Here is a 25,754-nt window from a genome sequence, read left to right as displayed (position 1 = left end):
CTAAATGCTCCATAAGAATGTTTTTCACATTAAGAACCAAAATTTGAACTACAGAATTGAATTTGGTTGGATATTTGTTACTGCAATAGTTGATAAGACGTGGATTCCATATAGATATTCATGCTTTGCGTTGTCCTTAAGGACAGGGAAGACTTTCATAGAGGATTATATCTCAAATGTCTCTCTGCTGTCAAATGTGCAGTACTTTCCTCATACATATCTGCTGCCATCTGCTTCTGTGGACATTGTTCAACGTAAGACAGACCAGATGCAGGGCAAGCTTACTAGTTTCATTGGTTGGTTGTTTTTTTTTTTTGTTAGGTTTGTTTCGTTGTTGTTGTTGTTGTTGTTTTGGTTTGGTTTTTTTTAGCTTATTGTTTTTCTAAGTGCAAGATTTCAATAATGAAAAGAAAATTTATGAAGCAGACTGACGCTATTAAATGCAGTATTTCTCATCTGCTTTCCACTACTAGTTCATTAGATTTTATTGCTAGAATCAATTTGTTAATCTATTTGCTTTAGTTTTCAAATCCTTATATGGAAGATGTGTTTTGATTCTAGAATCCAAATAATCTGGTAAGCCCAGTTTTTCATAATATAAGACTAACTTCCTCTATGAACATGGTACGAGGCAGTATTTTATGCCTTTCCTTTTCCATTAAAATAAGAGTTAAGCTGTACTGGTTTAAATCTGTAGAAGATATTTATGACCTAGTCTCAGGTATGCCAGAATATTTTTCATTTGAATGTGGAAGATAAAAATCAGCAGCTCTGCAGTCATACCAGATGGATGTTTAAGGCAAATCACACTTCATAAAAATCTCCCATATCTTTTTTGCCTCAAAGAAAAACAAACAACACATAATTTAGTAGTTCCACAGCACTTACGTACACTTCCTTGCAAAGTACTGGCTGTCTACAGATCTGAAGAAAAAGGAAGATACCCTTGGAGGGAAATTTGGTGAAAGTCTTCAAATGTTTGACAGCCCAATAATGAAACCAATGTGTAGCCAGCTGTGCCATCTCCATACAGTTACAGCAGTATTAATTGAGAGGAAAGGCCATTCATGATTCAGTTCTATGCCTGATTGTTCTTAAAATAATTGTAATCTTCATATGTATTCAGTTCTAAGTATTTTCCTTTAATTTCTAACTCTCCCAAGTTACAGTGAGTAGAACTGTTATTAAGCTAATTGACTTGCAACAAGGGAGAAGTTATCTCCTTTAGAGCTGAAAATTAGAGTGTTTGTATGAGCATCAGCAGAACCTACTGGATCTTAATGTGACCCTAAGCAAGACCAGCAGCCATCCTTTAAAACTACAGACAAAAATACAAAAGCAAAGGCAGTCAGGCTTAAGTCTTCCATTTCTGTCTGTCCAGCTTTCCACATCTTCATATCTAGAGGCAGTAAAGACTGCAAAGGAGGCCACTTCCACTCAACAGTTTCATCTCTTCTCTGTTCTCCTGTTCCTGTGTCAGTAACTCTTGAGAGCTCCAAGAAGAGCTTGGGGAGTTGCCATCAACTGGGGAGGTGAGGGAAGTCGGTTATGCTTGGCATTTTGGTTGACTGCAGAATACAAGTATTCCTTGCCCTTCTGTGTGTTCTCCATAATCCGCCCATAGCAGCCTGAGTGGTATTTTGGGGATGATATAGACAAAATATAAAAGCAAATGAATGGGCACCAGGAAAGGCTGAGAAACAGAAAGCTATCTAGAGATAGTTCCAACAGTAGAAGAACAGTGGGCAAGGAAAAAGCTTTGCCATTCTTCAAATTTTCAAATGAAAAGCCACATAGAAGTGTTTTACAACTGTCAGTGAAGTGAGCCTCCTGGGCAGACTTGTAAATAAGACTCTGTTACCAGCTAGGAAATTGCATCACAAGTATAGTCACTGTTTTTGGAGAATGCCAAATAAAACAACAACCAACCATGTGCAAAAGCTGAAAATAAATTCCAGTGTTCTGACTGTCAGACTATTCAGTACCCTAAATACGTAATTTTGTTTGATCTTCTAAATCTTCCCTAGCTCCATCACATTTATAGTGCAGATACTGCTATGTAAATCAAACTCAACTAGCTAACTTTCTGTCTTTGCAAGTGGATAGATCTGTGGCAGCTGCAAAACTAGCAGTATAGCCTAGGAGCAAATAGTGATATGCAAGCTGGAATCCTTATGTTGTGGAATTGAACACAGCTTTTCTGGTAGCATACATATCTTAAGAGACTATATTTCAGCCAATTAATAATATATGTTCAAGCATAGACTGTGATCTAATTTCTTATTGTACCACTTTGTGAGTCTAATGGAGCAAAGCCTGATATTCCTGAGTCTCTGAATACCTGAAATAAAGTTCTTGTGAGTAATATGGAGATGGTATCAAAACTGCAGTGTACACACTACCAAATTAATTGGAATGTAGGTGTTCTGAGAGTTAGACATACTCTTGTGGCCTGTAAATATTTGTACAGAGCTAAAATGGCAACGATATTCTAAATTGGTAATCTATCTGTTCTTGTGCCTAGCAGAGTGGGTTTTTTTTTATTACCTGTATTTATTATATTATCACCCAATTAATTGTCAATCATTATTTTTACTTCATTTCAAAGTGGCGTGCTTAACTTCATCAAAAGGCCTTTAAGGGTCCCTTTGAACTCAAAAGATTCTAGGATTCTAACATCTGTTGCTAGAAGCTGGGTAACTCTTTGCATATATATATATATATTGTTTGGTGTAAATTGTTTGTCAAGCATTTATTGCTTTCTCTGTTCTTGATATATGTGATTTAATAGCAGCAACTCAATCCCAGTCTCCTCTGCAATTTGTTGACCTAGAAGCTATTGCCTCTAATTGGGAAATGTTGTAGTAAGGAAATATACAGCACAAAATGAGTGTTCAGAAAGATAAAGGCTGTTCCTCCTGAATGATTGTCCTTATTTCTCTGCAGCACTAGTCAGAATCCCAAATATCATCAGCGGTAATAATGAGGAGGAAAGCAGAACAGAAATAGCGGTCTGCCCTTTCATTCTGAGGAAGGAATACAGAAGTGCTGAGAAGCAGCTGAAAGGAACTGAGGATTCAGCTGCCTGCAAGGCTCTGTGAGAATGCAGAGTGCAGGAGAGTGCCTCCGCTGCTCTGATCTGAAGATGGGTGGGAACAAAAAAGGAGCTGTTGCCCAGAGGCCTGGTTTAGTCCCAAAACATGATTTTAAATATTTTCTGCATTTCATTTCAGTCCCCTCTTGGAAGACATTAAATCCCATGGAGAGTGCATTCAAGTGCAACCAAAGTGATAGTTTGTTTATGAGGAACAGCTAAAAAGGGTGATCCTTCTTGCACTTAGATAAAGAAAATGCTGAGATGCCCGGAAAGAAATTACTTTAAAAGGGGAATAAAAATAATAAAATCAAATGGAGTCTTTCTAACTGAAAGACAGGCTAAAATGCTTGTTAGAGTAAATATAAATCTATTCACAGCTGCTTTTCTTTTGAAGAAGGAATAAAGAAATATATGAAGCTCTATTTATATTATATGGCATTGCCAAGGGGTGCAAGATTGTTGAACAAATAGTGGTTTTTACTAGTCTAGCCTTCTGAAGTGCCTCCAAAGGATTCCTTTTATATCTCCCAATGTGTAGTTTTAAGAGAGTAAGTCCTTAGTAATGTAGTGTATTGATTATTAGCTGTCATGGAAAAGTGATCATCCTCATTATGTGGAATTTGCTCGAATGAAAGTTGGAATATGATATATGATAGCATGGAACAAAGCATAGTAACTCAACACAGAAGGCAAAAAATGGTTATTCTGTTTTGTCTGGGTGTAAAACTGCACACCTGTAAATGGAAAGGCAATTACATGAGTTTCCATCATCTGTGTTGCTCTACAAATTGGTAAATTGAGTTTTCCTCAAATTCGTGGGAAAGCAAGGAAATAGCTAGCAACTTAGCATTCCCTGCAATGGGACCCACACCAAGGTGCAAACCATTCAAATGGTACTTGGCTATCATTTTCTACTGTAGCTGGGGAAGCATGGATAAGCTTGTCCATCTCTCTGATGCCGTGGCCATATAGCTGCTGTCAGGCCACTAGGAGTGCCCCAAGGACAGCAGCAGTGCCTGGTAAGTTGGCATCGCAGACTGTAAGCCACATCCCGTAGGAGTCCATGATAAATGAGGTGTTCTATTTACAGAGAAACATTGCCAGAGCTGGCTCTGGGCAGCTGCTGGACTCTGCCCACTAAGGTCACCTCTGCAGGCCCCTGCAACCAGGACCTTGCCACATACGCTCAGTACAGTCAGCAGTCTTTTGTTGTTCTATGAAGCACAGGATTATTGTTTGCTGATTCTGCATGGTGGTAGTGATTGTGCTGGGAGTTTGCTTGCACAGCATCAACAGGAGGAAAGAAAATTTGTTCCCATATTCTTAGAAGGTAATCAGCTACCAGTATTATTTTTGATGCTACGTAGAAGTAAAGGAGACCTTTCCTATCATGTAAAAAATTAGGTTATGTATTTGGTAACACTAAATATGGACTGCTTTGCAAGATGTAGTTATGAGTGCTTTAAGACAGCATTTGATCTTCTGTCCTTTTGTTAGAAATTATTATCCATAAATTGTTTGATATAAAAAATAACTGCATAATGGGAACTGAGATCTCTGATATTTCTACATTTCCTTGAAACAGTTTTGTGTGATGGAAATGACTTATTATGATGCATCCAAGCAATTTTTTAGCCTCCTTTCTAATATACTTCAAATTACAATTAATTCCATTCAGGGAAAAAAACAGTACATATTTTCCCCGCACTAGGAATTTTTTCAAGTTCTTTTGCTTTTTCTTTCAATGCAGCGCGGAAGTGTTTGTCATGTAAAGAGTTGCCAGGAGGTAAACTAACTTGATAAATGTCAGAGGTCAACTTGTGTGGAAAAGAAAGAGTTTGTCAAGAAAGCAAGTTAACCTTTCTTACAGAACCACTCTGATCGTATCCTTGTTGAGAATGACAATCCAGTGGTTGATCTGTTCCTGCTTTAGGAACTGAAATAAAAAAGGAATCTTAAAAAGGTTGTAGATTTGGCAAAATGCTTATTATTTGTTGCTAAAAGAGAGTATTTAGGGGAGAAAAAAAGAATACAAAAATAAACACCGCAAAAAAAACCACCCTTGTTGCTGTCTGAAATGAAAGATTGTGTTCTAATGGTTAATTGATATATGTCTCCTAATTTTACTTAAGTCAGACAAAATACATGAAATAGTCTGTTTACTTTGTTATCCAAAGAGGTGTCACCAAATTGACACTATTGATTGAACATTTCTTCCACAGTATAATTAACTGCAAGTAATACTTTGCATTACAGTGAGGTGTTCAAGAAAATTAGTTCTAAAGCTTTGAAAGTTTTCTATCGCAGGAAGCCAGTTATTAAAATATTATTAAAATAATCCAAAGCAGAGGAACACACTGTGGATTCAAATTTTTCATTTCCTTCTTTTTCCTGTTTAAATTGAAGGCTGGAATTCCTTTACAAAATATTTATTTCAGTTTTTTAAATGACTTCAGAATTCAGGTTGCAATGAGCTTTTTCCGTCTTTAAGTGGTTACTTCAAGTTTCACTTGAATTAGAAATTACCCTTTAAAGACATTGGCAGTTTTATTTATAATAAGAGTCAAGTTTCTATTTTTTAATGGAACTGAGCTTGGAGAATATGTCATGAGATAGCTTTCCTATTTTAAAAAAAAAAGATTGGGGAGGGAGAAAGAAACCTCCTAGAGAAGCAAAAGATCAGAGATTACACTGCGTGTAAGAACAGCATGTTTCATCAGTAAAAAAAATGATTTTGAGGACAGATCATTTTTCATAGCAGAGGTTTCAGTCCGCAGTCCTTCCTCAGCCTCTGGGAGACTATTTGACAGTCTGTATTGCTGCTCTGCTCGGCGGTACAGTTTATGTGCATTCAATTTATGTTTCTCTCCTGGAAAGAAACCCTGATGGCAGATGTTGGTTCCGTGATGAGTGCTAGTGTGCATTTGGAGCTGATGTTGTAGCGTTGGAGGATTTATCCGAGTCACAATTTCACAGTGCGGTGTTAGAAGAGCAAAATACAAGCAGCCTTACAATTGACAGAGAAGTGAAGGATGCTTGGTGCTTTTTTGTTTGGATGGGGGAACATTTAATGCACTTTGGAAGTACTCGGTCATGCTTCAGACTTCTTTTTCTGTTTCTGCACATGATTTGACTATCTGCCCAGAGTTTGAGGAATAGCTATATAGAAGTGATGGGTTACACATCCTGTTAAACCTGTTAAACCTACAGCTGGAGCAGCAAGATTTAAATTGCTGTAATTCTTCCACTAAAACAGAATTTGCTTTTCTAATATTAAAGTATATATATTTTAGATGAAGTAAACCTAGAGGTAATACTTTTGCTGTGTTCGCCGTTAAGTGAATTTGCTTAAAGATTATGTAAGTATTATACAATCCCAGGGTTAGATGGCATTTCCTGCTTCACACAGCTCATGGTGCCTCTTCTGTGGTTTTCTTCATTGATTCCATTGAGCTGACTTGAGAAAGAGGATGTAATGCAATGAAGAGCAAAGATAGTAAGATCTGTATGGATGTGATCAAAGACTTGGAGTTCTAAATAAGAGCAAAATGCAAAGTAGATTTATGTTTTCTGTGATTACACTGCCATCTAGTGACACAATGACTCAATGTAGACTTTCTTGCTGTTTTTCAAAGATTAGCATCTTCATGACACACTTGTCTAACTATGGAAACGACCGCTTGGGGCTGTATACATTTGTGAATCTGGCCAACTTTGTTCATACCTGGACAAACCTGAAACTGCAAACTCTTCCTCCAGTTCAGCTGGCTCGCAAGTACTTCGAGCTATTCCCTGAGCAAAAGGACCCACTCTGGCAGGTAGGCAGACTTGCTGATCAAAGGATTTAAAAAAAAAAAAAAAAAAAAAAAGTGGTCTTGATGTTTTTGTCTGTTTTTGTTTTCTAAGTTTCTTTGCTTCAGTTTCTTGTAAACAGTCATATTTCAAATATATTTCAAATATATTATAATATATTTCATATTCAAAGCAGTCATATTTTTCAATTTGGAGTGGTTTTCAATCCACGCAGTTTTCCCAGTTGTTTTGGTCTCCATAGAAAGGCTGTGAAAGTAATATGTGCTAATACATATAGAAAAGATTATCTTTCATTCATTTTATTTGTGACTTTATTTGTTTGTAGAATTGTGGGAAATGCAGGAAAGGTGGTTGTTGTTATTTCTTCTTTTGTAACTAGCAGAAATGAAGCATTTGAAAGCGATATCTCTATATTTTATCCATTGTCCATTAAAGACATTAACTTTATTCCAAATGTGTTAAGATAAGAGAGTATCCAAAAAGAACAAAGAGCCCTAAGACCATGGCTACCTTAATTCAAAAATTGACTCATCAAGCATAAGTACAGTAGAAAGTTATTCACAGTAAGCTGAGAAGTGAGAAGTGAGAAGCTGAGAAGCAAGAACCTGACACGCACTTAATATATTGAAGTTGTCAATTGTGCTTCTTCATTAGGCCACCTCTCATGAGTGATCAGATTGAATGTATCAGGAGGTGAAATGTGCTAAAGCTGAAACCTGTACTAACATTGCATTTGACATGATATCTTCAGCCAGTGACCCAGTGATAAGAGCACAGTCTCTAAAGAGAAATTACTCTGAGATCTGGGAATGTTGTTCTGCTTCCACCCACTCAGTGACAGTTCAATCAATTTGTGGGATGTCTGGGCATGACAGAAATCTATATCACTATGTGGATGCTGTGGTGACTCTTTCTGAGGTGACTCAAAATATTTTGAGAGCAAGCTTTACTAAATCAAACTTTAAAATGTATTTAAGTTTGCTTATTTAAGTTTTTTCTAGCATTGGATATTGAATTGCCAACTTAGTAAGAAACTGAATGTGAGACTGCAAATTTGGTCTTAAATGTGAAGCTTGAAATTCATGCTGTTACTGAATAAAGCATTGCAGTAGTGGAAAAAATGCCAAGAACTTTGCATACTGTTAAGAGAACATGAATTTAGAAAATGGAAATTAGCCTGTAGCCAAAGGACTTGAATAATTACAATAACATAGCATAGAAATTTGTCAGCAACAATGACTAACATACACTGAAAGTGGTGTCTTTTGTCTGTAATTTGCATAAACTTGAATAGCTACTTTTTTTTTTTTTTTTTTTTTTTTTTTTTTTCCTAGAATATTGGTAATCCTCTTCATCTCAGCAGACCACTGTCAAAAATTGCTTGCAAGAAGTATTCATAAAATAGATACAAAGCTGATTCAGTATTAAAATAGAAAATGATAAATATTTGTATCAGGACTCACTTCAGACTCAGTATTTTGTACTGATTTGAACTAGGGGTTCAGAAGATGTAATATGTGAATGGAAATTCTTAAACTAGAATTAATTTTGTATTTTAGTTTGCAGCTTATATAGACTGATATCTGTTACAGTAATGTGAAAAGTAGTTAGAGAATTCATTAGCATTTTTACTTTTCTTAATTTGTATGTCATTGATTGATTAATCTTGAACTATTCCCATTTCTTGAGTACATTGGATGAAATTTGTCTTTGGCATAATTCTCCTGAATTTATTGGCATTTCTCTGGAGAAATCATCTTGTCCCAAGGTCTCCTGAGTAGGTGGGTCATTTGTATGTATTTCAGTGAGTTAGAAAATGAAAAATACATTCCTGCTACATACTTGTCTGAAAGTATCTGTTTTCACGGGGGGGGGAGAGAAAGATAAAGAAGTTTTTTGTGTGTAACACCTGCAAACATATTTCTGAATTATTGAAATAATTGTTCTAAATGTAACATTTTTTCACTCATAAGGAAAACTAATATTTTTCTGGTAAGAACATTTGCAGATTGATAATCAACATAAACAGAAATTAAGAATCTTACTGGGTATGATTGCTAGTAAAATTCTTTGTTTTTCTTCTCTACTTCAGAATCCCTGTGATGACAAACGACACAGAGATATCTGGTCTAAAGAAAAAACCTGTGATCGATTACCAAAATTCTTGGTTGTAGGACCTCAGAAAACTGGTAAGAGTCTTTCCTATTTCAACAAGGTAGGGTATTTGTAAATGCAAGCAATTGTAGTAATTAGGTTTTACTCAGAGTGCTCTGTAGAGACTGTGATCATCCAATAGCATTTTTTATTTTCAGACATCCGAATGTATTTTAATAGTGTAAGTTACAATAAACGTTCATATACATTTTTAAAATGTGTGCAGTGTTCTAGTGTCTGTCAGATTTCTGTAAGCTTTATATCAAATGAGTCACAATGATAAATCAACAAACTTGACTTTGTCAGATCTTGTCAGAGCTGAGGGAGGGAAAGACATCAATATTTCAAGTGATGAAGATTCTTAACTGCAGGATTTTGTCTGTGCTGCTTTTGCCATGCTTAGAGAAACTTTCTGTGTCATGGAATTTGCTTGACGTCAAGGAGTTCCTAATGGACAGTTTGAATTGTAAGGTTGTGAGAGTTTATAAATTAACTTCACAGTTAATTTTCTTCTTTGTAATTAAAAAATTGCGTATCTGCTTCTTCTCATCTTCACCAGTCCCCATTAGCTACTGAGCGCAAGACTTTTGAATTATTTTTGTAACAATAACCAATTTTGAAAAGCAATTTTTGGCAGCGTGAATAACAGATTTGAGCCTTGCCACTCTACTCTGTATTAGCAAAGTTCCTTTAATGCCTTTGATTTAAAAGCATTGAAGATGTAGACTCGTAAGTGGCGTAAATGAGCATTCCTTCACTAAAGTAAAAAAGAATAAAGCTAGTTCAGTCCACTTGAGAGTGTGACCCATAAAATGTGTGTGTATTTATTTTAATCTTAGACTTTTGTCCTATTTGTAGGTACCACCGCCTTGTATTTGTTCCTGATTATGCATCCTTCCATCATTAGTAACTCCCCCAGCCCAAAAACCTTTGAGGAGGTACAGTTCTTTAATAGAAATAACTACCACAGGGGGATTGATTGGTAAGATGGGTTATTAGTATAAATATAAAAGTTTATATATTGTAAACAATATAAAAATGACATTGCTGTTGGTAATGTTAACTGTTTATATAAAGAGTGAGATAGAAAAAAATAACCTTTAGTGTCTTTCTAGAATGTTAAGTAAATGCAAATGAATAATAACCATGGTGCATATCATAAATGCAGTAACTTTATTGAGGCTTTCTTGTTAATATCCAGATATTAATATATGCAAAAAGAGTAACAAAATATGTATTTCTTAATTCTGTGAGTTTATACAGCTGAATTGTAATTATTTCTATGACATAGACCTTATTTCTTATTGAGACAGTGATGTTTATTGGTTGAATATGTGGAGGAAAAATATGTTCATGTTAGAGAGAGGCTTTTTTTTTCTTTAATTGCAATTTAGAAATAGCAATCAGGTAATAGTGGGAGAAGAAAAGACTCTCAGAATGTTGTTCAAGGATCTAGGATCTAGTAATTGGGAGAATGTTAACGGCTCAGTAGGGTACATAAATGATGCTAAGAAAAAGAGCATGTTTCACTGCTGTCATGTTCACTTTGGCTACCAGGAAATCACCAGAGGTATCTACTCCCAAAAGGTCATTCTTGATTTTTTTGTGCTGCAGTACAGAACACTACCAGATGAATAGCAGTAACATCCTACAGTGGCAGGGGAGCACCAATAAGATACTATTTATATTTTGTCTTGTTTCTTTTTTCTTTTGTTTCTTTTTTTCTGCAGTCTAAGGGAAAATAGTTTTATTGCCTTTGAATTTGTATTCATCCATAAAATTAACAGAGCGAGCACTGTTGTATGGTCTTAGTACAGATATGTTAGATCCAGTTTCTTTTTAAGTCACTTAGTTTTTGCTGAGTTATAATTGAAGCAGCGGTTTCTTCCACAAAATGTTGACTGGAAATTAGAGAGCCGAATCTTTGCTATTAAGCTTTTTGAAGTCAGGCAAGCAAACAGGGCATAGTGAATAGTGCTGATGGAGACAGGCTAAGTTGAGTGAGACACTTCTTCTGCAAAATCATCTTTTTCATTGGGCAGAAAGACCTCTTTGCTGCTTCTCTCCGTCCTCCTGTTTTAAGCACTTCCCTAACGTGCAGATACAATGTGTCTGCCAGATTACCTTCATCTTATCACAGCAACAGTGCTTAAGACTTCAGTGGTCAACTTAATAGACCAACTATGTAATTTTATCAGGCCTCACTGGAAAGCATTCATTTGGCTAATGTATATCTGTGCTACGTGCCCCACTCAGCCTTGCCAGCTTTTCAGATCAATCTTCAATACTCAGAGCTGCCCTACAGTGTAGTTGTTTAACTCTTAGGTTTGCATTCTGTCTGCCTTACAGATTTCTCAGACCTTCAGTCTGATAGACTATTTTAATGCTGTCACTTAATGAGCTTACCAAATGTTAATTAAATACAAGGTCTCTCCTCATTAGTCCTTTAATTAGTTAGGATTCCTTCATGGCAACAATATTTGCAAATAACAAGTGGTTCAATTTATTTTATGGTGATGGAGATTTAGTTTTTTTTTTTCCAGAGCTGTCTGATTTAAGTCTTTGTCAAAGCTTAGTTAGACATAGACTAGCTACAACATTGTTTCAGATGTCAGGACCGTGGCAACCTCAATACTTAAAAGAGGTACAGATGTATATTGCAGTGTCCCAATGGAGACAATAGAACAGTAAGAGGAGAACTGGCCATTCTGTTCTTTATGCAAAGAAGTCCAAGTAGACTAGTCATGCATTTCTTTATGTAAGCATTGTTACAGATTTTTTCGACAAGTTTATCTAAGACCTTCTCAGCTTTGCCAGTGAAGAATTCAGTAAAATTCACCCATAAGAATCACAGAATCACAGAATGGCCAAGGTTGGAAGGGACCTCAAGGATCTTGAATCTCCAACCCCCTGCCACATGCAGGGCCACCAACCTCCCCATTTAATACCAGACCAGGCTGCCAAGGGCCCCATCCAATCTGGCCTTGAACACCTGCAGGGACGGGGCATCCACAACCTCTCCGGGCAGCCTGTTCCAGCACCTCACCACTCTCTCTGTAAAGAACTTCCCCCTGACATCCAGCCAAAATCTCCCCTCCCTCAACTTAAAGCCATTTCCCCTTGTCCTGCAGTTATCTACCCTTTCAAAGAGTTGATTCCCCTCCTGTTTGTAGGCTCCCTTTAGGTACTGAAAGGCTGCAATGAGGTCACCCTGTAGCCTTCTTTTCTCCAGGCTGGACAAGCCCAGCTCCCTCAGCCTGTCTTCATAGGGGAGGTGCTCCAGTCCCCTGATCATCTCTGTGGCTCTCCTCTGTACCCTTTCCAACAGCTCCCTGTCTTTCTTGTACTGGGGGCTCCACACTTGGACACAGTATTCCAGATGGGTCCTCACAAGAGCAGAGTAGAGGAAATTAGCTTCTCAGAATCAAGTGTCACAGAGTTTTGTTTCTTTAAACCACGGTAGTATCATTCCTTCTCTCTAAGTACCTTGTAATCCGTGCTTGTATGCTAACAATACGTGTGCCCTGATAAAATGCATGTTATGTCTATGTCCGAAGGAAAATTGCTTGTGCATCAGTTAGTTCCATCCTATTGAGTTTTCTCACTGAGCCTGTGGTGGTGACAATTTCAAAGCCTAGAGTGTATCATTTGTATTAAAAGTAGTTCAGTCCTATGAGTAGAACAAGATCTGAGCACTGGAATCTTCAGTCCGTAAGCATAATCATCGGAAGAGGTTGTTTTAAATAGCATTTATTTTACAAAAGTTTAACTGAAATGTTAAGAAGAACATTTCCCATTTCTTCTTTTCTCCAACTATAAAAAAATCTGCATGTGGCAAACTGAAAAGTTTGCTCACAAAGAAAACCAAAAGGAATACCAACCCATGTTTTCACAAAAATGTGTTTGATAGAAAAATGTTGTCACTGCTTAGAAATGTTTTACCTGCTGAAGCTGTGGTGGACTTTGAGTGGATTTTCACCCATAATAACAAGCTCTATTGTGTTTTTTAGTAAAAACAGTTTTGATACTTTTTTGTTAGGCTCTTGCACTGTAATTGGTGTCTGCAAAGGATCAAATTCAGAATACTCATTTTTTTTACTTTTGACATTTATAGGAGTAGGAGTTTGTCTTACTGAAAAGTGAGAATTCGCTAATTTTAAAAAGATACATGAATGTCATAATGTTTTCTTCCAGCTAGAAAAAAATAGCTGCAAATCTATATGTAGTCAGAAGATGAGAGATAGTAGCACATAAAATGTGATCAAAATACAATGTAGACTTCTTGTTGCTTTTAGAAAGCCATTAGGCCATTATTTTATTGTAGAATAAAAGTGTTATTTCATTGTAGAATAAAAGCGCTTCCAAGTAATTCTGAAGATGATGTTCCTTTTCTAGGTACATGGATTTCTTCCCTACTCCTTCCAATGTCACCACTGACTTACTCTTTGAGAAAAGTGCCAACTATTTTCATTCTGAGGAAGCTCCTAAGCGAGCTGCTTCCCTCATTCCCAAGGCCAAGATCATCACCATTCTCATAGACCCATCTGATCGGGCATATTCCTGGTATCAGGTATGTATATTAAGGAACGTGGGCAGGAACAAGTCAGGTAAATATGTCAGATTTCAACCTTGAATCCTCTTTGTATATTCCTTTAGTCTGCATATATATTAAGAGTTTGGATTATACAAGCTTTTATGGTCAGTCTGTGCTCTATATATCATTAACAATGAGCTGAGGTATCTGTCCATGAACATCTGAAAAAAGAATTTAAAGTACCAGAAATCACATTTTCAAAGGTCTGCCTGTAATACAAGCATGTAGGACTGCTTTAATGTATGTAATCAGCACACAGCCAAATTAGTTTATTCATGCATTTATTTGGTGCATGTTCAAAATATGAGATCTGTATGTGTATATTGGGTACCCTGTCCCTGGAGGTGTTTAAGGCCAGGTTGGATGGGCCCTGGGCAGCCTGGTCTAGTATTAAATGGGGAGGTTGGTGGCCCTGCCTGTGGCAGGGGATGGAGATTCATGATCCTTGAGGTCCCTTCCAACCCTGGGCATTCCGTGATTCTGTGATTCTGTGTGTACGTCCAGGATTTTGTGGTTTTGCAAACACCTATTTGAAATAAAAATCAGTGAAGAAAAAATGGCTGAACTGCAATGAAAATTAGGACCTCAAATTTAAATCACTATCAGCACTGAGTGCTTCTTTGGCAAACATTATTACAACACTTTATTGTAATGTTTCATAGTACTCAAGTGCTGAAATTTCTTTTTTTGTTATAATATTGGAGGAAGCCATGCTAAGGCTGAAGTAGTATTTTTCAGATCATAAAAATAAGATTCCCCATATGTAATTTGGAATATTTATACAAAGCAATAGTAAGTATTTAGTGGAGTTCATAAGAACATGGCATAGTATCAAAAGGTGTGAATGAAGATTAATTTAAAACAAAATATGGATCTCCAATAAACATATTTTGAAAGATCAGGCCACATTAAGGTAGTGATGTTTCTTTTTACACGTTAGGTTTTTTTAGTAAATGGCTAAAATATTAAGATATCATAAATTCCATTTGAAAAACTGATCAAATCCCTTACACAATGCAGTAGTTCATACCTGATATTTCAACAGTTAACAATTGCATAGTTAAAAGCTGTATCTAAATACCAGTTACCTTGCTATGTATCTGTCTATGTGTATTTAAAGCACAGATAGTGAGATTTGCTCTAAAATGACTTCTCCAATCCTAATTCTAGTTAATAGTTTTGACTTAAATTTTTGTTCTTCAGTCCAAAGATTTCAACAGGAATTTGAAAAAGTAAAAACACAAAAAAGAAAATTCCAAAGAGAACAAATGTCTTAGAACTTCTGTGATATATGTGGTGTTACTTTTATGATGAGATGTAGTCAAAGCCATAAATCCAGTCTCATAGCTGACCCTGCTTTGAACAAGAGGCTTTGAATTAGAAACCCAATGAGAGCAATTTTGATCTGAATTTTTCAATGATTCTCATAAATATCAATGTTCAAATTTTCTTTTTTTTTATGTTTTTACCTTGAATAAGCTGGAAAAAAATAAAACATATCAGATTAATTTGTACAAAAGCTGCCAGCCACTCCATTTACTGAAAAGTGAACATTCATATTGCATGCATTCTGTTTTGTTACTATTACTGTCAGTCTATCTTCTGATTTCTCTTGATACAAAAAATATTTATTGATATAAGTAACGTTTATCTCAGCATTTGCAGCAAATTAATACAGATATAAGGTCTCCTTAAAGTAATTTCTAATGTGAATAATCACTCGTGGCAAGATTAGTAAGACTGAACATTTTTTTCTTATTTTCACAACTTTTGTGGTCTGTAAAACTTAAAACTGCAACTTGTTTTACAGCATCAGCGCTCACATGAAGATCCTGCAGCCCTGAAATTCAGTTTCTATCAAGTGATCACAGCTGGACCTCGAGCCCCTTCTGAACTTAGAGCTCTCCAAAGGAGATGCCTAGCACCTGGATGGTATGCTACACATATTGAGAGATGGCTAACTTACTTCCCACCTTATCAGGTGAATAAGACAGTAACTCAACATCCTAACCTTATTTATGTAATATTCTGAAAGATTACCTTTGTAGAAGTATTGCTAGTGAGTGCTGATCCTCAAGGATATCCCAGGTACACGCTAGCATGTTTTAAGCCATTCATTATTCACAGCCGTGTTCTAATTAGTTGGATTGACATTGCTATGGGTGTCATGCCTTAGCGCCATACAGCTGAGAGCTTGTTCTGCAAAACAAATCTGAGTAATCTGGAAGTTCAAATACTTGAACACTCTTGTACCCTACACTGCCTTCAACTTTTTGTTTGTTTTTAATTTGTTCATGCTTTCATCTCTGCGTCTGTAATTCTTTGTCTGTAATGTTGAGGAAAAGAGAACCAGGCATGCAAGAATTCTTTAATATCAGATATTTCATCATGGTTTACAAAAGAAAAAAATGTCAAAAACAATGGGACGCTGCTCACTAGTATTTCTATATTCTCTTAATGGTAACTAGTATCACCTAGCACCAGAGAATATGAGCTGGGATATTGCAATTGCCACACTGGAGGAAGGGGAGCAAAATCTCCCTTCGAAGGAGGTTTGACATTGGAAGACTTTGGGATGTAAGCAACATCTTTTCTGTGTAAAAGAGGCAACAATGATTGGGAATGGATGTGACCAAGTGAAGCTGTAACGCCTTAATTTTTAAATGCATCAACGTTTTCACACAGTCCTTGGTTCTTTCATGCAGTCATCTCCCACTGTTTCACCTCATTAGGCTATGATTATAGTAGTAAATAAACTGTACCTTTACAAGAGTTCACACACTAGTTCACTGCTGTCCGTAGTACATGATTTTTAAGACATTTCTGTAAGTTTGGATCTGTAGCAAAAACCATCTTGCCAAGCAGTTTCATATCACATCTCAAAGAATAACAAGAACCATTACCATCAGGTAGTCTCGATGCAGGCAATTTGGTTTTGCAGTTGAGAGAACTTAGCAGTACGGATTTGTGTCATGCTTGTGCCATTTAGCCGTAGGACTAGAAAACTGTCTCTGATTTATTGTAGTTAACAATATGAAGTCATGTACATCAGTGTGTTTGCCATCTCAAGCATCACCAGTTTTTACATGAATTGATGATTTGCCTGACATGACTTTTCTATAACTGTGAAACTATTGGGTCTCTTCTGCACATTTTTTTCTCTTTTGCACATTTTGGGTTTTGAAATTTGTCGTACATTGTTGCCCATATCAGTGCATCCTAGCCTCTACTGGGATTCATGCATACAGTGGAACAGTTTGGTGTTTTGATGTTTCTAATAATCTACGCATGCTTGGTATCTATCACTGATCCTGAATCCTTGATATATCCTATATGTTGAGATCAGTTTTTCTGTGTGTCTGGTAGCCTCAAAGAGTGTATGTTCATGGACCTGCAGATTTGAGTTCAGGTGGAGAATAAACAATTTGAAAATTTAATCTCCCCTGCAAACATGTGGTGGCATATAAGAAATTACTAGTCTCCTTATGGCCCTGTTCTAATCCTGAACATCATCTCCTGTACAGAGCCAGGCAATATCACGATTTGTATCTCCTTCATAGATTTATTTCTGGAATAGATTTTTATGACATTGATTGTGTGTCTAGCATTATTCCCCACCTCACATATAAAGTTAACTTTAACTGAGGGAGGTTGGCTGCAGCCTGAACCTCCTGTTTATCCAGACTTGCTTAGCTGAGACAATTTGGCTGGAGTCTGCACCTTCTGTTTTCCCAGAGCGTGCCAAGGAAGCTCTGATGCCTCTAGATGAGTTGTTCTTTACAGACTCTTTTGGGACAGCCTTGAAGAATTCATGAAATACACACTTCCATCATTATCATTATACTCATATGAAATTTTCTACATCATCTTTTTTTATCTTGTCTCCAGAATCACCCATCCATGAGTACTGAACAATACATGTCATCAAGTGGATTTTTGCCAGATTTTACGTCTGGCAATGACAGAAAAGAACCAGCCTTGATAGTTTTTTTTGTTTGTTTGTTTGTTTGTTTGTTTGTTTCCCTGTTAGTATATTAGGAGATTCACTTGAATTGCAAAAGCAACAGTGTATTGTAGGCTTTATCTGAACTTGTTAGCAAGTTCAAGGAACTGCTGAATCACATAGCAGTTACATAAGGTAGACCTAAAATGAGATCAGCTTAGAAGCAAAACTTTATTGAAGAGAGAGAGCCTTTGTAAGAAAGTGTCTTACTTAGAGTACCAAATTTTAAAGCTGTATAAATTGTTGAGTCTCAACAGGTGTGACCGAGTTGAAGAAGCTGTTACAGAGTCAGCAGGCATATACTAAGTGGTAGAGGCAGCAACAAGCATAGGTTTAAAGTTCCCCTAAGATTTTTTATTACACTGGCAAAACCTTTTCTTGCACATCTTTTTTTGAGTGGTAGGAACAAGAATGCCACAGGTATTTATCTCTATTTGCTTGTTAAATACTAAAGAAGAAACCTCATTCTGTTCTTTTGGATGGAAATATTCCCCACTTGGGATATTTTTTGACCACTGATCTACAAAGCACTTAAGGCTTGTTTTCTGAGCTTACATCTTAGGAAAGCAGTAGGATCATTTTGGGCTCAAGCAGTCATAATGCATCTTATTTGAAAAACTTCTGGGATGAGCTGCTGCTTCTGAACAGCTTGATACTTTCACTAATCCACATCTCTAAATCCACATGCTGTATTTTGGCAATTCCAAAGACTGATCTTTCAAAAGAAATGACATTTTCTCCCTTCTGATTATGCTCTGAAACCCTATAAAACCTACTGACCTCTGAAACCCTAAACCTACTAAGTTTCAGCCAATCCTGTAAGCAAATCATAGGATCTTAGGCTCTCTCCTTGTGTGGAAACATAAAAGCAAGCTTCTGCACTGCATACAAAATGAGGCCATTGAACCACCTAGAAGTCTGTTGCTCCCTCCTTTTCATTATTAAAACGTGATGGAAAAAGTAGAACTGTTTCCACGACAAGAAATGAATTCTCACCTAATCCATTTGGGATCTTGTTTCTCTTTCAACAGTCTCAAAGACCCAAACATGCTGCACCTTCAGTGGATCATTTAGGCATAAAACCCTCACTTAGTGTCTGTTTCCATGAAGATTCACATCAAAGGAAAAGGATAGCCATATCTGAAGTAGCCTAGTGTGAGTGTATATATGATCAAGCGCTTAACAAAAACAAATTACATACCAGTTCCTGGCCTTCTTACACATATGTTGCAAATTTTGTATCTATGACATTCCTGCCATAAGGTTCATCCTAACATTTCCCTTTATTCCTATTCTCAAATAAGTTTGTTAGTTTTTTTGTGGTTTTTTTTTTGTTGTTGTTGGTTTTCCCCCCCCCCATAGCATGATGTATTCTCATATGGTCTTAGAAGTAAGGCATTTATTCTAACATTGCCTACTATTTTCTTGGTCATTTCCAGTGACAAGCTTTCCAATGTGACTTTAATATGTATTCATAAATGCCTGTGTCTGTGAGAATTAACAGCTAATTTCTTTTATACCTTTTTTCTTCTCTTGACAAATCTCATTCAGTTTCCTCCCAGTATTTCTTACCTTTCCAGATCCTTTAGTGCTACTTCTCTGTTGTCACAACAGGCTGAATTTCAGATTTATTTAAATGCCATTTATTCCCAGATCATTAATGATCATGACAATTAGTGAACTAATTATCTGGGAAGGTACTTTCCATACAATGAAGGAGTCTGACAGAGGTGGAACTTTCAGTTTGAATTTTAACATAATGAATTTTAAATTATATTTCCATTTATTTTATTTTTGTAGTTGTTAATTATTGATGGACAGCAGCTAAGAACTGACCCCTCTACTGTAATGGATGAAGTACAGAAATTTTTGGGAGTCTCTCCTCATTATAATTACTCAGAAGCCCTAACGTGAGTTAATTTTATCATCATTATCACTTGTTCTTATGTTCCTAAAATACTAATTAGTTTGTAAGGAAGCTCACTACTTAATAAAGCCTCTGATACTTTACCTTCCATATGAGTTCAGTAGGATGCATTTTTCTATGTCTAGAAAAGAACACAATAGAGAGATAGATTTCCAGAGGATCTACACTTAGTCACTAAATGTGGAGCTTCACTGTCACAGGAGTAGACATCTGAAAAATTCACAGAGAATACAGTGAATAAAAAGAAATTTTAGGAATTTTATTCCTATTGGTAAATGGAACATGGAATGCTGACTTCCATAAAAAGAAAGGAAAAAAAAATATTTTGTTTTGGACATTAGCTGCAAGTATTAACAGTATTGATCAGGAATATAGCATCCACTCTGTATGTGCACTAATACTTTGGAATCTGACACTTTGGTTGCCCTTAAAGTGGGATTGATAGCCTTAGATTTACTCTTCTCAGTATGAGTCTATTATCTTTCCCTGTAAGAAGCCCTCAGAAAAGAATGATTTTCTTTTCTATTTTTCTGTTTAATATTTTCTTCTAGTTTTATTCTATTCCTTTTATATTACCGGTAGCAAAATAGACTTTCATCTTCCATGAAATTGGAGTAAGTAGGTGGTAAAGACAAAAAGGGCCAAATAATCCCTGGATCTGAGTCTATTGAAGACATATTTTATTTGTTTGGCTTTTTGATTTGTTTTTTGGTGGTGGTGGTTTGTTTTTTGGTTTGTGTGTATGTGATTTTTTTATATTTTAATACTGAAGCCTTTGTCCTTGATATTATGAATTAATCCCATCTGCATCTAATTCTATAGCATGCATTTTCTTTCATGTCAATCTTTGAACATAGTTAATGTTTACAGAAGTAAAGCATCTTGTTCAGTTAAAATGCACTGATATCAGTTTGTCCACTCAGCTGATGTCAGGAATCATCACTGCAGCATCTCATAGCCTTTACACTGCAGTACTGGCACCTGCTTCCTTCCTTTCTTCACTTTGTTTACTTCACAGTTTGTGTCTGCTCCCAGCTCTTGTTAACTCCCTTAATCTTCTCTGTTTCCCACTTGCTTGATGCCTTTTCCTGAAGAGAAAATTTGAGAGCTAAAAAGAAAATTGTGTGAACTTACTTTATTGAGTTTCTGCTATGAACATGTGTTTAAATGTTTGTTTCAGGTTTGATTCACATAAAGGTTTCTGGTGTCAGCTTCTGGAAGAAGGAAAGACCAAATGCCTCGGAAAGAGCAAAGGTAGAAAATACCCTCCTATGGATTTGGAGGTAAACCATTATGCTCATTGGCATTATATAGAGATTTAGCCATCATAAATGGGACTCTGCACAGGCAAAATCATAAGAAGATTAAATTAAAGTAGCCTTAAATTAAATTAAGTAGCCTTGATTATTTTACTACCTTTTCCTACAAATGAAACCTTCAGCAAAGCTGTGGATTGCATCACTTTTTTTCAGTTCTTTGTTTCAAATGTGAAGATTTTAAGTTATTATAAACATTTTCTCTCATGTAACTAGTGATAGGACTAGAGGAAATGGCCTCAAGTTGCACCAGTGGACTGGCTGTTAGGAAATACTACTTTTCCAAAAGAGTGGTCAGGCATTGGAATGGGCTGCCCAGGGAGTTGGTAAAATTACTGAGATGTTCAGGAACATTTAGTCAATGTTTTGAGGGACATGGTTTAGTGAGAACTAGTGGTGTTAGGTGCACTGTTGGACTGGATGATCCTGTAGGTCTTTTCCAACTTTGGTGATTCTATGATTATATGAAACTGTTCTATTTGGAAACTTGGCACTCCTTAGAAAAATAAACTTAGCACCTCTGAAGACTTCTGAAATTATTTTGGAAACCTGTTCCCTTTACCTAAGTGAGTTAAGCAGCAGAAGCCCCAGAGTGGGTTTTTTCTCAGTTGCGATCAGATATGTGCATCTGTGTCTCTTTCTTTGTCTTTGAGAGTAGATAGACCATGACAGACTCTCATAAAGTTCTGTTCTGAGAGTGGTAAGGTTCTATTTCCGTGAATTTCATAAATATCTTCCTCAGACAAAAGAAAATATGCTCCAGTGAAAAAAATCCATCAGATCAAATGCTGCAAGCAATATCTAAAGGTAGTTCAGTCTCCTTTTCTAGCTACAACTTTGTGTATTCTTTCCTATACTCCTGTTTCATTTAGCCTGACTAAAATTCAAATTAAAGCATTTTGATCAACAATATTAACACAGCAAGTAAGCCAGATTTCTTTTTTTCATGGTCCTTAAGTCAGAAGCAATTGACAGAATTCAATAGAATTATACAATTGCAGAATGGCTTAGGTGTGGAATGGAAATGACCTTAAAGATCTTCTGGTCCCAACCCCCCTGCTGTGGGCAGGTTGACTCCCACCAGATCAGGCTGCCAGAGGTCCCATCCAGACTGGCTTTGAACACATCCACAACCTCTCTGGGCAGAGAGGTTCTGTACCTCACCAGACCCTGAGTAAAGAATTTCTTCCTAACGTTTAACCTGAATCTCCTAATAGAATTATACTGATAGAAAATCATTGGATGCCAAGGCTTCTGAACAGAATAAGACTGTATTTGTTTAATGTAGTATGTTTCAACGCTAAATATTGATGAAACTGGTTTTACTAATTACCAGATGCCTATGTAGAGAGATTCTACAAGCTCTGGTTTCAGTCACACTTGAGTAAATTTGAATGTCAGCTGCAGTATTATTCTTAATTTACATATCTGTCTGTGAGCAGATTCAGATCCTTTGCTTTGTCTTCATGTTCATTTTGGATATCTTTTGTTTCTCTTGATACTACCTTTTAAAGTTCAGCTATAAACTTAAACTTGCATGCAGTAGGTAGCATAAAAAAATATAAATTGCACAGAAGAAAGCAAAGTTTTGACACCAGTAAGGCAAACTTTGAAATTTACATCCATTACAGAACAACATTTTATTAAATAAAAAATATCTGCTTTTATATCCATCAGTGCAGGGCTTTTCTGTCAAGCTACTACAGAGATCATAACGTGGAACTGTCAAAACTCCTACACAAACTGGGACAACCTCTGCCGTCGTGGCTGAGACAGGAACTACAGAAAGTAAGATAGCACTGAAAAAAGACATTTTTGAAATCTCTTCCACACTTCTGTCATCCTTCCCAAAGTCTCCAGTAGCTACCAGACAGTCTTGTAAAATATACCTCTGCAAAAAATAGTAAAAGACAGAAATTATTTCCATATGCTGGCATGTGGATTGTGAAAATACACGTGATTCTTAGTACTGGTGGGACAAATCTTTCTCATAAACATTTCTGGGCCTGTGGAGTTGTGGACTACTGTGTACGTATGTGGAAGTTAACTGCAGCTGGTATATGCTTCAGAGCTACATACCTGTCCAATTTCACGGTAAATACTTACATTTTTATAAATCAGTTTTAAAGTATTGTGTCTCACGTAGGTTTTGTAGTCCACTGTTAAGACTGCTGTTTTTCCTAGTATTTGATTATTGTGTCTTGCATAAAATAAGAAAATTTAATGTAGCATAAAATGCCAAGTGTACTTCTGCCATTGGAATTAGCTTGCTAATACCTGAAGTATATTCTACTAAGTGTGAGAAGTACAGTTATCATACATTACTTACATGTGCACAGCAACAAAATCTGGAATCCACAGGCAAAAGCAGTGTAGAAAAGAAAAGAAAATTACCTATAGCCTGTAAAAACAAACCCTTACAATGCAGTAAGGGCCTCATAATCAGTCTGATGTTGCACTGACTGAAATTGCAAAATACAGAATGTATACTGCATCTGAACAGAAATGTAATCGGATACATAAAGCACTAATGTTGCAATAACAGCCTGGTGAGCAGTGTTATACTTCAACAATTGTGAACCAGACTGAAACAGTACAATCAACAGTCTTTCACTGGCTTCTGTGAGCAGCCGGATTTTGATACTGCTCTCTGGTCTTACATTGCTGTGAATCAGAAGTTACTCCACTGAAATGAATGAAAAATTGATAAAGAGCAGAAACAGATTCATACTTAAACTGCCTTAATTTGCACTACTGATTTTCCTTAATTTATTTGCCTTCAATCTGTGCTGTGCATTTTCCAAGGTCCCTCAACCTGATCAAAACTGTAGCATCTTGTGGTGACCTTCAACTTATATCAGCTGCAAAAATCTGATTTCTGGATGAAAATAATGATTCTAGCTCCACCCATCTTAAAGAAGCTTGGTATTAAAGTCTAGAAATAAGCTTTAGGAAAGAGAAATTAAGACAATTTATGGTAGAAAGTTAGTCTCCAGCCATGAAAAAACACACATGTCCAGCCTTACATTTGTGATACATTTCAGTGACACACCTCATGTCAGTTTCAATGTGAGATAAAGTCTAATCAACCATACTTAAAAGTTGAAAAAGATCATTGAAAATTTCAGCTGGGTATGGCCTTAAGGTTTCTCCACTGAACTTTGGCTCTGAATGTTTCTAAAGGCATAAAGAGGAAGGGAATACAAAAGATTATTGCAGTACTAAATGAAATGCTTTTCACAGTAGCTCTGTATTATTATCATAATTTGTTTTAGGATGAACAGTTAAAATATGCATCAAATGATGGAAAAACTTTGTATGTCTCGGTGCTGTTTTACAACCTTTATGTAATTATATAATTTAACTTTCAAGACAATGGAATGGAAACAGTCTGTTATTCCCTAAATGGAAAACAGATGTTGAGATCTTTACTGTAACTCTAGCCAGTAATCTTGAATATTTATTGATTTTGTCTGTGTAGTACCTGTTTTGATAGGCTTGTAAAGAAAAAATCCAGACAAATTTGCTATATATAACAATATTCTTTACACAGCACATTTTTGCTAAGGGAATATGCATGATTAATGATGAGGACCTGCCAGAGTAGACTTCTAAGAAGAACATCTTTATTATTTATAAAAGAATAAAAATTTTCATTTCATTTTAGATACTCACTGTTATATAGGTTTGAGCCAGAATCTGAATTGTTTCGAAATACTCTTATTTGATAAAAGAAATGCTTTGAATTCTGAATATCTGTAAGTGCAAATCCTTTGCATGCTATGGGCAGCTTGTGTCCTACAAGCATCTATATGGATTTGTTACAAGTAAGTTGAATAACTGGAAGAAATACCTGTGGTTTTCATCCAGACATGATTGATTTTATCCCTAATATAACCTGATGTAACATCACTCAGACATTTAAAGTAGAATAAAATTGTAAATCAGAAGAAAATGGGAAAAAGCACTACAAAATGCCTGAGATTTTCACAAATTAAATGCTTCCTACACACTGGAAGAATGGGCTTCAGCCACATTTGTACTTTAGTCTTTGTTACCAGAAACTCTGTTCCTGTCCTCTTTCCCTGTGAAATCTAGGCCACATCAAAATGAGAATAAGTGAGCACTGAGGATAGAGCAGTGACTGAGGAGCGCACGTTGATCACCCTCTAGGTATTTTGCAACAGACAAGGTGACATGTCTCAGATCTGTGGCCTTTTCTGTGATGTTTGTTAGGAATTTGGTGAAATAGCCAATGGCAGTCACCACATAGCTCTGGGATGATAAGCCCCCCACAAGCAGCTCCTTGGCTCTGGCTGGACCAGGATTAGTTTGACAGCTAAACATAAAGCTTGTCCTTTGTGAAGAAGTGCTGTAATCAGTCTCAAGTCCTGATGAGGAATAGTAGGATGCATCCCTTCTACTGTCTCAGTGGCCTTCCCGAAGTTGGAATAAAGGCAAATCTTCAGTGAATTCCTGTGGTAGCTGTGGGTCAGCTGTGAACAAAGTAATGTGACCTTTTGGCCCTGGAGCTACACATCTGGAAGGGTATTATCTTGAATCTTAATTCACAGATCCTATGGAGATGCATCTGTTGAGTACTAGCATCTTTTAGATGCAGAGCTCTAGCTGCTTGTAAGCTAGGTTCACTAAGTCCTCTCAGACTCAATAGCAGTAGAGAAGTAAAGCCTAACCACTAGGAGTCTTTGCAGTTCTGATTTTGTGATGTTTGGTTATTACTGGTTTATATAAAGAGAGTATGAAGACTTTTTTTTTCTTTTCCTCCAGAACTGTTTTATTTAAATATGTTCTTACATTTAACAGGAAGCTTTTAAAAACAGAATTACTAT

The 25,754-nt window shown here is 36.4% G+C and overlaps 1 protein-coding gene across 1 annotated transcript in view; it reads left to right on the top strand.

Annotated features, from left to right (window-relative positions):
* The window catches only part of LOC122179932 (bifunctional heparan sulfate N-deacetylase/N-sulfotransferase 3), a 65,652-nt gene that overhangs the window by 38,872 nt on the left and 1,026 nt on the right, over positions 1 to 25,754 (top strand). Inside the window, exons 6-13 of the mRNA XM_042871190.1 lie at positions 6,733 to 6,915; positions 9,003 to 9,099; positions 9,923 to 10,046; positions 13,460 to 13,634; positions 15,469 to 15,639; positions 19,462 to 19,571; positions 20,769 to 20,871; positions 22,582 to 22,692. Of these exons, the coding sequence (XP_042727124.1) occupies positions 6,733 to 6,915; positions 9,003 to 9,099; positions 9,923 to 10,046; positions 13,460 to 13,634; positions 15,469 to 15,639; positions 19,462 to 19,571; positions 20,769 to 20,871; positions 22,582 to 22,692 (1,074 nt within the window). The remainder of the gene's footprint in view (positions 1 to 6,732; positions 6,916 to 9,002; positions 9,100 to 9,922; positions 10,047 to 13,459; positions 13,635 to 15,468; positions 15,640 to 19,461; positions 19,572 to 20,768; positions 20,872 to 22,581; positions 22,693 to 25,754) is intronic.

This window comes from Lagopus leucura, unplaced genomic scaffold (genome assembly GCF_019238085.1).
Source record: "Lagopus leucura isolate 7727_CA_CO unplaced genomic scaffold, USGS_WTPT01 Super-Scaffold_100004, whole genome shotgun sequence".
Classification (NCBI taxonomy): domain Eukaryota; kingdom Metazoa; phylum Chordata; class Aves; order Galliformes; family Phasianidae; genus Lagopus; species Lagopus leucura.
The sequence above is the reverse complement of the archived record's forward strand: the minus strand, read 5'-3'. Positions and strand labels throughout refer to the sequence as shown.